We start from the raw sequence: 12,347 nt of genomic DNA on the forward strand, positions 1-12,347 counted from the left end.
TTTTCATTTCAAATAACTTATTTAAGGTTTTTTTTTTTAAAAAAAAGTAACCAATATATATTCATATAAAAATCCAGACTTTTCATTTTTTTTTAAAAAAAGAAATATTAATTCAAATGGAATCAGAGAATTTCAAAGAAGAATATCATCAAACCAAATAAAATTCTATCATTGGGATTGGCTCTCTCTCCCTCTCTCCCTCTCTCCCTCTCTCAAGATTAGGGATTCAGAACATAGCTTCGAAAAATTGACGACAGCAGAACTTGGAAGTTGAAGAAGCTGCCTTTTTCAACAGTTCTTCCGTTAATTAATTTATTGTGGAAGAAGATTAAATCCCCATAAACGCCAATTCCATACTGTATTATTGAAGCGTAAGAGTGAGAGAGACGTAAAACAACGAAAACCCATCTATCTATTCAATCTCCTCCACTTTCTTTTGAATTCATTGGAATTTCTTCAATTTCACAATTTCATTGTGCTTTTTGAATTCTTCAGATTTTATTCATCTGGGTTTGATCGATCGTTCAATCATCATTTTCGTCGATGGAGGACAATCGTCCGTGTTCTCCGACTAATTCCCATGCTATCGGAGCTTCTGATTATCCCAATTCCCATCTGGGTTCTGTTTCTGACGATTCCGCTTCTCCTCTGGTAAGCCTATGCAAATCTTTCCGTTCAATTATACGGTTCTTCGATTTTTTCCCCAATTTTTTTTTATTGATTATCTGATATTAGTTCGCTTTCTGGACCGAGCGGTTGGCAATTCTTTTTTAATTTTACATTAGCTATTTATTATGGTGTAAACTGATAAAAACTGGAAATTTAAAGCTTCTGAATTGAGTATATGAATTTTATGATGATGATGTTGTGTAGGGTTATCCTAAACTCGATTCTTTTCGAGAGCTCAACGCTTCGTTTGGCCCTCAGTGTTCTCCGATTGAAAAAAGTGGTGAATTTAGAGAAAGCGATTCTGAGTCTGGGGAAATTGGAAAGTCTTGTGATCAGAATAGGGGAAATTGCTTCTATTATGATTCACCTTTGTTGGAAGATACTGGAGTATGGATACCCATTTCTGTTCCACCCATGTCTGAATCTGATCACGAAGAGTGGGCCAAAGGTTTTCACTTGAATGGCGGTTGCTTTCCTGAAGGTGACTCGGGGTGGAGCCAGTGCTTTGAGGGAGAAAAAGAGTTGACAATGTGGGATGTGATGGTTGAAATGTTGCTTGCAGCTCGAGGAAAAGTCGGTTCGTTGGCTTCGACTAGTAATGTTGGGTGTAGATTGTCATGGATATCTAGCCATATGGTGGAGCAGGCTTTGAATGAACTGGCTCATTCGCTCACTGAAGCTAATTTCGGTAATATAAGAGAAATTCTTGAAGCAGAGCCACCCAGATGGTTGTCTGATAGTGCTGCTTCTTCTTGTATGTTATGTGGTGTGAAGTTCCATCCAATTATGTGCTCAAGGCATCACTGTCGATTTTGCGGTGGAATATTTTGTGGGGATTGCTCTAAAGGGAGGAGCTTGCTGCCTGTAAAATTTCGTGTTGCAGATCCACAACGAGTGTGCGATGTATGTAATGTGCGGCTTGAATCTGTGCAACCATATTTGATGGATAAAGTGAGTAATGCTGCACAGCTACCAACCCATGACCTGACGGACCTCAGTACATTGAGGTCATGGTTAAACTTCCCTTGGGGACAGTCAATGGAACATGAGATTTATAAAGCAACGAACACCGTTCGGGCATATAATAAGGTAAATATTGAAATCTGAAGTATATCATTTGTCACTACTTTCTGGTTAAATGGTCTTAATCTTAATTGCTTTTAAGTTGTTGATGCATATGCTTTGAAATGAATCTTCTTAGAAGTACCCTCCATTTCTCTGACTATGTTTAGTTGTTTATATATATAAAAAAAAAGTTATACTGTAGGAAACAATAATATGATTAAAAGCTACAGAAAGGCAAGAACCGACAGCCTAGGAACTGTGAGATGAGAAAGCCCCCGCCCAAGGAACCAATTGCATGTTGCTCACCAATCCAAAAGAACCAAAAAAAAAAAAAAAAAAAAATTGGGAAACTGCAAAAGAATTTGCTATAACTTTTGGTCCACCAAGCAGCGGTTAACCGACAACTATCCCAAAAAAAATAAAAAAATGTGTGGACTTATGTTCGAACGCCCTTTTATTCCTTTCCAACAAAAGCCCCAAGTTTGTTTATGGAATCAAGATCCTATATTTGCTGTAACCTGTGTTACCTCGAGCAGTATCTTTATGCTTCTAATAAGTTTTGTCGTTTAAATGACTATTTTAAGAGTTTGTTGTAAGTGTTTTAGGCGAAGTATATAAGCTGGTTTTTGTTTAGTAATAAAGCAATGAAGTATTCTTTTGAAGTGTGATTTCTCTCCCTGCTACATCAATATTTCTCAAGTTCTTTGTAACGGTGGTTATGTTTTCTTGCTCTTGCTCAGGTGGGTTCTTTAAAACCGGAGAAACTAATTCCAGATGCGATTCTAGGACAAGCGAAAGGTCTAGCAATTATTACTGCTGTCAAAGTGGGAGCAGTGGTGACTTACAATGTAGGAACTGGTCTCGTGGTTGCACGTAGAGAAGATGGCTCATGGTCTCCTCCATCTGCAATTTCATCTATTGGTATGGGCTGGGGAGCTCAGGTTTGTAATTCTTCTCTAACGACTCACAAGCAATTCAAGTTCCACTCAGTTTTATGTATGAAAAGAGGGACAGAGCTGTCTATTATTGCCTTCAGCCCTTCACCATTGGAAATGGTATATGACATTGTAAATGACTTGTGCAATATTTACAAACTTAAATGACCTAATATAGGAGATGACTTGGTTTAGCTTTAAGCAGAACTAGCATGATGACATTCGATTTGGCACCCCTAGAAAGTTCAGATTATGCATAGTGTTTACTTAATGCAATTAAGAAGTAAAGACTGCGACTCCTCAAATCAATTTGTGATATCCTGATTTCTTCTCCAGTCAACATCTAAACCACAATCTGGCCATTGCCTCTCTTTATACAGATTGGAGGAGAACTGACTGACTTTATAATCGTCTTGAGGACAAGTGATGCTGTCAATGCATTCAGTGGTAATATGCATCTGGCTGTTGGTGCTGGTTTGAGTGCTGCAGTTGGAGTTATTGGAAGGACCGCTGAAGCCGATGTACGAGCTGGTGACGGTGGTTTTGGCTCCTGTTATACATACAGTTGTAGTAAAGGTCTGCCGTTCATGTCTGAAATTATCTGTTTCAACTTTAACATGTTTTTCAAGACATTTTTCCTGGTGTATAATTTGTTTGGAAAGCAATATTTTGGTTTCCCCTTTAGATTTCTTGTACAGCAAAGGAAGAATGGTCTACGTGAATGGTGTTCATTGAAAATAACGTTTTCGTTTTTTGTATCACTTGCAGGTGCATTTGTTGGTTGTTCACTTAAAGGAAGCATTGTTACGACTCGGACACAAGAGAATGCTCGATTCTATGGCAATCAGTCAATAACCGCCTCTGACATTCTCCTTGGTTCACTCCCAAGACCACCTGCTGCCGCCATGCTTTATCGTGCTCTCACTGATCTTTATCAGAAGATCAATAAATAATCAATCAAGCTCAGCGTAAACTAATCTGCTCGATCCACCTGATGAGAAAAATTCTACAGGTTCTTTCAGGTGAAGCATTTTCCTTATTAGGTACACAAAATGTATAGCTCTTCTTCACCATCATTATTTGTTTCTGTACATAAACCGTCACCTATTGTCTTTTATGCACAGCATGTACAGATTGAACCAAAGTAAAACAGATTTGAAATGTGATCTGATTCTTGGATATCGTGTATTGTATAAACATTGGTATTATATATGGTGCGGTTACCGCCACTATTTTAAAGTATTGCACAAATGTTATGGATCTTTCTTTCTTGTTTTGACTGTTTTTCTTTAATTGCTTCGTAATTGGGGGGTGGGGCAGAATTAGAACAGTTGGTGAGAACATTGACATCCTATTGAATTGAATATAACCAAGGCAAAGGGGATTCATTAGTGGAATCTAATTTTCATTTTGGAAGGAAGGAGAACAACAAATCGATTATCAAGGAAAGAATTAAACCATCAACCGATGGGCAATCTTTGTCAAACCAAAGCACACGGACATTCAGTTGAATATTTTCCCTTGGAGAAAGAACCAAATTTAAGAACTAGCAACTCCCGTTCACTTCGTTTATAACTGAGTTTACCTTGTACTTGAATTCCCAAGTGTAAGTTCAAGATCATCAGAGATGCATTCCTCGTGAATTCTCTCTCCTTCCCAAGGCTTCACCAACCCAATTGAACAACTTCCGAAGGCAAAGTCCGTTGCAGTTCCATCTGTCATAGGAACGTCTGAAGTATGATCAATGCCTGCAGCAACTGTGGGCGAGCATGTTCCGCTCTGTGTAGGAGTCCAATTACGAGACACTCCAGCAGACATTGCCTCCTTAAATCCGAAAGGATTTCTTGCCACAAGGCTGAAGGTTGGAGATGATGGTCCACTTTGAGGAATCCGTATACTATCAAGCCATGCTGGATCAGCCAACACCTGACGCCCAGGGCTTTGTGGGGTCGATGTTGGCAAACATGAGAAGCGCTGTGCAGCCCAAGCAGGAGCAACTGCTGGATGATTGTCCCAATCATTTGGTTTTCTGGGTGTTCGAGCAGTTGGGGAACTTGATGGAGGGGTGACGGGTGCACTTATGGAGCCACAATTAATAAAAAGATGGTGAGGCAGCCTGGAGGAAGCTGATGATGAACCCGAGGAGAGGTTCTTCAGCCATGGGATGAGGGAATTGGGATCAGTACCATTGTCATTGCCATTCATGGCGTAACGCGAAGATTTGGGGCTTGGGAAGGAAGAAGACGCAGGACTTGGGTTATAAGATGCACGTGGGCTCGGCTGATAAGATGAACATGGACTTGCAGAAGCTGACCCACCCATGATATTGCGTTCCACAGGCTTGCAACCCTGCAGAAATATAGATTGATTATCAGTGCTGCTTGAATCGACAACAATTGCCAAAAAGGGAGGCATCTTAAGTTTCTCTGTCATAAAAGTTTGAGTAGAACAGTCCGGACAACACAATTTCAGCGATTTGAAGATTGGTTAATTACTAATTAATTTAATTCAAATCATAAAAAATCGACCTATGCTGGAGAAGTATCATTGACAAACATGATGAGCAAATACATGTAACGCCAAAAGAAAACAAAACAGCCCACTACATGTTGTCCCCCGGCGAGTTCCTGTAGCCTCATGTTATAATGCTAAAAAGGGAAAGTTGTTTGCCAAAAAGGACCGAAAAGATTTGATTTTTCAAAATTTAAAAACGCAGATAGTCAAAGAAGAATCGTGAATGCTTAGTCTGAAATTATTCATTGGGCTGACTGGGATACAGATTTTCACACACCTTGCTGGCCCAGCTCCACTATCAAGCTGTGCTCTCAATGAACTGGAAAAAGAAAGTAAAAGAAAGTATCTCAATGAAGCCCGGGAATCTCGGTATGAGTGACCATAAGTTGATTTTGTAAAAAGATGAAAGCCAGCAAGCCAAAAGGAAAAGGGACCATAATTGCTCCATGATACTGCTATGAAATTGCAAACACTGAAATTCATCCACTGTACACCAGCATGCTTAACTAAAGGAAATAAAAAGAATAGTGAGTGGGTTGGTGAGTGCAGAGAGGAACCGGACACTGAAGCTTTTCTTCCCCCTTTTGACATGATTTGCTGAGCAGAGCAATCCAGGTTAATCATTTGATCCCATTAACAGAGTTGGGCAACACGCAACGTCTAAAAAGTTCGTTGTGTTTCTACAGAAGCTTTGAAATGGGGTTTGGCTAATTAACAAAGCAAAACTGAAATGAAGTTCAAAAAGAACAAACTAATTCCTAAAAAGTAGCTAAACTTTCAGAAACGAGCGGAGGATTAATTTTGATGGTTAGGGAGAAACATTTCCTTGTATTGGAAACACCTCTGTGTTGGCGTCTGAAAAGCTCAGAGAAATCCTCGTCGTCTTCCACCAAGGACTTATTAACCAGAACGAATCTCATAGTGGGCTCCAATAAAAAAGTGAATCAGTCAACAAAATTAAGATTGAAAGCTGACCATCAGACTCCCAAAAACAGGTCCGTGATTCCAAAATTCTTCAAATCAAACCAACTTACCATCCCCAACCCCACTTCCAGGATACAGACAACATCTCAATTGTTACAAAATTATGTAAATTTAGGTCTAAAACAGACAATGCCATAAAAATTATAAAGAGGTACAACAATACAACAACATCCTAACCTAACACCGACAGATGATATTAACATAATTTTGAGAAGTTCCAATCCATACAAAAACCAATTACAGAAAGAAAAGGAAAAACATAAGCTGAACCAATGAATCCAACACAACCAATTTCAAGTAGCAATTGAAAAGGGGGAGAGTTAGAGTTAGAGTTAGATAAATACCTTCCGATAGGTAGTGCCGTCTTCTTCGACAGTCCATCCAGCTTCATCACAGAGGGCTTTAAGGACTTCATTATTGTCGCAGTGCTTAGGAAGCTTGTAGTTTCCATACATTCGCAAGCCAAGAAAGATCTTAGCAGCGATGGCACGACGACGCCTCTCACGACGCTTGTTGTTTTCCCTTTCCTTCCAAGTGGGCATTCTGGTACCGGAAGTCATAGTCGAGGAGAGTTGAGTGGGAGATTTGGTAGTGGTAGAAGAGTGTATGAAGATCGGTGGATAAGCTGAAGAAGAGCGTAAAATGGTGCATAGTTTAACTAAGTTTCTTTGTCGAGAAATTTTTGTGAGAAATTTTGTTCTTTATATAATAACAAATTAAAAAAGAAGAGAGGAAGTTGGAAATTACGACTTTGCCACTTTCGTTCTTTTTCTGTCCCAATAATCACGGAGTAGCCACGTGTTTCTTTTTATTAACCTTGTTGTTGTTATTCTTCTTCTTCTTCTTCTTCTTTTTCTTTTCATTTTTTAACGTTACATTTATGATTTCTATAACTATCCTAACATTATTTCTTCCACCCTACATGTACATATACACATACACACTTACTACATATACACATATACACATACACACCTACATCTAGTGTTTTAAGGAGTCTTCTTTCTCCAACTCAACTCTAGACTCAAGATCTACGTAGGTTTAATTGAAGGACGAGACTCACAAAATATCATATGCTTTATGTTTGTGCTTTTTTTTTTTTTTTTAGAAAAGTTCACAACAAATATAATTTATATTTTTACCAAAACAACATTTATTTGGATAGAGAGATATGTATGACTTTTTTTAGTAATGTTTTTAGTCACTAGTGTTATTGGTTAATATTTTGATATTTTGAGACAAATGTGCTTTTATTGAGATGAGATCATGTTCGTTGATTTTAAATATACTTATTTGTCAATTTTGGACATAGTTTGAGCATAGCTCTGATAGATCAAATTAATACCAATTATTATTTTATCCAAAATCCTATTACAAATTGTAAAGTTTCTTTAAACTATAAATATTTTAAGTTTCCCAAAAAAGAGAAAAAGAGATTAAAATTAACCTAATACATTATTCTAAACTATTGTTTGCCATTGAATACATTACTCTAAGGGTAGGATTTGATCTAAAAATTAAAGTTAGTCATGATGTTAATTTTATAATTTCTAAATGCTAAACTTAAAACATACACTGAGTTTACCTACTAGTATACTTTTTTACCAAACAAAAAATGAATTACAAAAAAATTTACTTTTTAAAATATTTGGTGAGAGAGAGAACTTTTTCTACATTCAATGAATTAAAATTGTCACAATTATTGATAATTTCCATTTAAGTGTGGTTTAAATTTTCTGTCTCGAATGATTGTATTAAAAAAAGAAAAAACAAACAAAGCCAGAGTTGAATTTATATTGAATTATTTAAAAAGAGTTAAAATATATATATATATATATATATTTTTTTTTAATAATAAAAAAACAAATAATTAAAGTTTAAAAATAAAAAATGAAATTATAAAAAGAATAATTATAGAAGATGCTAAAAAATGACATGATCATGATCATGATCACATCAGAAAAGCACAAAACAGTGAAAATTGATTGCTAATAATTAATGAAAACGAAAGAAAATTATGAAGTAATTAATATTAGGTTCCAAAAGAAGAGGGTACCCTACGGGGAGGGGGTTTAGAATTAAGGAAATGCCCTTCGGCTTCCCAGTTCACGTGAGAATCACGCCCCATCCAACGTCTTCTTTTGGTCACACCCCGAATCATCATTCTCTGGCCACGTGTCCTGGTCTTCTTTTCACCTTTAAACTACACGTGGCGTCATTTCAGACATTGATCTTTTTGTCCTTTTGAAGAAACTGATAATGACACCCCCATCACCCTCTCATTACAAATTACATTTCATCTCCGAGCCGTGGGCAAAGTCCCTACATGTTTTCCTCAATTTTCTTTTATATGGTTTTCCTCAATTTGGAAACTCATTTCATCCTCCACGATCTATATATTTTTATTTCTTTTTTCTCTAACAATTTTTGTCTTTTTTCATTTAATAATATTAAGTTTGATATTCCTACATTCCTTTTATTTTAAGTGTGATTTGAAATCTATTGTTTTCTAATTGTCAATAATGTATAGGAATAGGAAGATCACCCATTGATTATTGAGGTTTGAAATAACACTATGCACTCTCAATCCATCCAACATATAATTATAGTATAGAAAAGCATACATATCTTTTGATTATATTGCACTCTCATCCAAATAACTATGGTGGAGGAATAACATCCAAGTATTATGAGTTATTTTTAGACGAAGAACTATGAGTGTTGGATTGATGTTGGAATGATAATCACGTAAATATCAAAATAACTATAAAATATGAGTAATGGGTCAAGAGAGAAAGGCCGGCATGAATTAACATTCTCTAATCTATTAATAAAATATATAATAATAATTTTTGACATTCTTTTTAAAAAAATTTGACAACCTATGTTATTAAAAGTCTGAGACTTTTTTGAAACTATAATATGTGTTATTGTAGAGTATGAAGATATAACTTATATACGTTATTCTAAAAACATTTAAATATGAACCCTATCTCCATGTCTTTGTAAATAAAAAGACATAAGCATCCTCATAGGGTCAAGAAATTCTTTCAAATTCGAGTTTGCTCCGACCCTTTGTTGTTTATTGACTTAAACATCAGAGGTTTTTTCTTCCTCAAAATGACTCAAATAGTTAATTTTTTGTTCGATTTTAACAAAATATTAGAAAAGTAGTTGTCTTACATTTGAAAGATTCAAAAAAGAAATGAACTACAAACACTGCATATTCTGTTGCCTATTTATGTGAGTTGTACAGTGTATCTACTTTGAGAGAAATGTCATGGTAATTGAGTTCAATAAACGTTTTTGTGTGATTCACAAATCTTTCTCTATTTTGGACACTAACTACAAATTTGCTTTTCTTTTCTCGACACAACAAACAAACATAAGTAAGCTTCTTCATAATGATGAGTTTTCAATATTTAGGTTGATTGACGGTTAAAAGAATACTTTCCTAACGAGCTATATGACAAATCTACAAATGCAATCCTATATTTAGTTGGCATGTAATTTAAAGTTTTATAGCAGGAAATGTAAGAGATTGACATGAGATAGATGATTGTTTACAGGTCTAATGTTTTGAAGTTAAAAATTTTAATGAACTAATTAGTGTTTTAATTTAGATTATTTGATTGGGATGGTTGTGTTGAAGTCTTCACACGTGCGACGGGGAGGTGTACATAACATTAAATTATGATAAATCAAAATGAGAAATGGAGTCCGAGAGGGCATTATTTATTATTATTAATTGAATGCACTTTTTCATTTTCTTTTTCTTTAATAATTTTATAACTTTCCAGGTTGGAATTTAAATTTGGGGAAGAGGGGCCCACGGAAGATGTTGAATTAAAAATTAAAAATTAAAATCAGGTCCGCTAAAAGTGAAGAGATAGAAGCGGTGTCGTTTCGAGGGATTGGGCTTGTTTGTTTGTTTCCACTTTCTTACTTTTCAAGTCATACGTTAGAATAATTGGAGCTGACCCTTCAATCATTTTCACCTTTCTCATAACCTCTCCCTAAATACTTTTTCCATTTTATTTTAGGGGACGTTTGACGAGCATGTTCGGAATCAAATACCTAATTATTAAATAAGTGTGGACTTATTTGATGAAACTTTGATGCCTGAAAATTAATTAATTTTTTTATAAATATTTTTACCTATAATTCAATTTATTGACTTATTGATTTTGATGACAATAATGTAAAAACAAGAAAGTTTAACATTTAATAACAATAATTTTGATTATAGTTGCATTAACATGAATGGTCTAGTTAAGAATATTACAAATTATTCACAAAATATAACAAATCATGTAATCATATGGAGTTTACAAAAGTTTCAATTAAGCAAAACATTAAAAAACGTCTAATAGCTAGGTTTCAAAATAAGTCTAGCAAAAGGGTCATGCAAAAATGAAAATTATGTAGAGTTACATTTAGTGATAATTATGGTTGTCTTCCTATTATGCACATGCACGTGCAGTTCTAGTAAAATAGTTTAAATAAAAATGAGTTTTTTTTAGAAAAATAGTTTTTTCTTAAATAAAATCATTTTATTCTTAAGGGTGTGTTTGAGCCCATATTATCACTGTGGGCTTGGGTTATAATAATCCTAACCTATGTTTGGGGCCCATGTTATGAAAACCCTAGTTTTAGGGTTTTCATTATTCCGTTTTTACCCTTTAATGACAATAAGCGGGTGACACATACACTGTACGAAACTAGGCATCAAAGTAGACAGCTTGCATACTTCCGTATGATCCACTCCTCTGACCTTGTTTGTCGTCTATGTACTAGAATGGACAAACAAAATTTTGTCATTCTATGTTATTTATTGAGGACGACCGCTGGTTTGATGTCGACGGAAATTGTCGATATGGAGGAGATGGTCGCAATGTTTCTACATATATTGGCGCAAGATGTGAAGAATATAGTCATCCAACGAGACTTGTGCGATTGAGGGAGACTATTTCTTGTCACTTCGACCTCGTGTTGTTGGCTATGTTACGACTGCACGACGAGTTATTGAACAAACCACAACCAGTAACTAACACATGATGGAGGTGCTTCGAGTTCCACACATTCTTCAATTTTGTTACTTATGAATCATGAAGTCCAACTACTTGAATGCACTATGTTTCAATATGCCAAACTGCCTTGGGCCATTAGATGGAACGTACATCAAGGTGAATGTGTCGCAAAATGATAGGCCTAGATATATAACACGTAAAGGGAAAGTTGCCACTAATGTCCTCGGTGTGTGTGACATGAAAGGCGATTTCGTGTTCATCTTGGTTGGTTGGGAAGGGGTCCGCACGACCAAATGGTTTGCAGGTTTCTAAGGGTAATCAAAAGTTGTATGCCTCTAGTTAGATCTGACACATTCGTAACATGTTATTACTATCTATGTGACGCGGGGTACTCCAATGCGGAGGAATTTCTGGCTCCTTATAGAGGACAAAGATACCACTTGCAAGAGTGGCAAGGAGCGGGAAATGCACCTACCACCGCGAAAGAGTACTTCAACATGAAATATTTATCCGCACGAAATGTTATTGAACAAGTGTTCGATGTGCTGAAGAGTCGATGAGAAATACTTCGCGGTAAGTCGTACTACCCCCGTGCAAGTTCAATGTCGAATCATTCTGGCATGTTGCCTACTACACAATCTCATCAACCGTGATATGACAAATGCCAATTTCGTTGACAACATGGATGAGGGAGACTCCACCTACGGGACGATTAAAGGTGACGACATTCAATTCATTGAGAACTCGAATGAATGGACACAGTGGAGGGATGATTTGGCCGTCGAGATTTTCAGTCAATGGAAGTTTCATAATTTGAATTTAGTTTAGTTATATTTTTGTTTTAGTTAATTAGTTTTAGTATTTATATTTTAAATTAGTTTTAGGTTTTAGATTTCAAATTAGTTTTAGTATTTATATTTTAAATTAGTTAGGATTTTGAATTAGTTGTAGGTTTTAGGAATTTGAATTTGAAGTGTTGAAGTTGAGATTGAAGTGTTGAAGTTGAGATTGAAGTGTTGAATGTTGAGATTTGAAGTGTTGAAGTTGAGATTGAAGTGTTAAAGTTGAGATTGAAGTTGAGTCTGAATTTCAAAATTTCAATTTGAATTTAGGAATTAATAGAAGATATTTCGACGTTCATGCTTCGAGA

At 35.8% G+C, this 12,347-nt stretch overlaps 2 protein-coding genes across 4 annotated transcripts; one reads left to right on the forward strand and one right to left on the reverse strand.

Annotated features, from left to right (window-relative positions):
* The first annotated feature begins 133 nt into the window (after window positions 1-133).
* On the forward strand, window positions 134-3,911 carry LOC101212249. Of its 3 annotated transcripts, none has more exons than XM_004147372.3 (6): window positions 134-388; window positions 496-651; window positions 874-1,758; window positions 2,475-2,675; window positions 3,050-3,245; window positions 3,438-3,911. In XM_004147372.3, the coding sequence occupies exons 2-6, from the start codon at window positions 544-546 to the stop codon at window positions 3,620-3,622; spliced, it is 1,575 nt and encodes a 524-aa protein (XP_004147420.1). In that variant the 5' UTR covers window positions 134-388; window positions 496-543; the 3' UTR covers window positions 3,623-3,911. The 3 variants fall into 3 exon arrangements, with proteins under 3 accessions (XP_004147420.1, XP_031741636.1, XP_011657554.1); XM_031885776.1 differs by having other exon boundaries at window positions 134-371; XM_011659252.2 differs by having other exon boundaries at window positions 134-651.
* Window positions 3,912-4,028: 117 nt separating this feature from the next.
* On the reverse strand, window positions 4,029-6,877 carry LOC101204637 (BES1/BZR1 homolog protein 4). Its single transcript, XM_004147342.3, has 2 exons — window positions 6,512-6,877; window positions 4,029-5,018 (listed from the first exon to the last, which is right to left on the reverse strand). The coding sequence occupies exons 1-2, from the start codon at window positions 6,725-6,727 to the stop codon at window positions 4,251-4,253; spliced, it is 984 nt and encodes a 327-aa protein (XP_004147390.1). The 5' UTR covers window positions 6,728-6,877; the 3' UTR covers window positions 4,029-4,250.
* Window positions 6,878-12,347: the final 5,470 nt, after the last annotated feature.

This window comes from Cucumis sativus, chromosome 1 (assembly GCF_000004075.3).
Source record: "Cucumis sativus cultivar 9930 chromosome 1, Cucumber_9930_V3, whole genome shotgun sequence".
NCBI lineage: Eukaryota > Viridiplantae > Streptophyta > Magnoliopsida > Cucurbitales > Cucurbitaceae > Cucumis > Cucumis sativus.

Coding starts and splice junctions, on each gene's coding strand:
- LOC101212249 (XM_011659252.2), top strand. CDS start 544: ATGGAGGACAATCGTCCGTGTTCTCCGACTAATTCCCATGCTATCGGA. Junction 2,676..3,049: donor GTATGGGCTGGGGAGCTCAG/GTTTGTAATTCT, acceptor CTCTTTATACAG/ATTGGAGGAGAACTGACTGA. Junction 3,246..3,437: donor TACATACAGTTGTAGTAAAG/GTCTGCCGTTCA, acceptor TATCACTTGCAG/GTGCATTTGTTGGTTGTTCA.
- LOC101204637 (XM_004147342.3), bottom strand. CDS start 6,727: ATGACTTCCGGTACCAGAATGCCCACTTGGAAGGAAAGGGAAAACAAC. Junction 5,019..6,511: donor ACGGCACTACCTATCGGAAG/GTATTTATCTAA, acceptor ATATTTCTGCAG/GGTTGCAAGCCTGTGGAACG.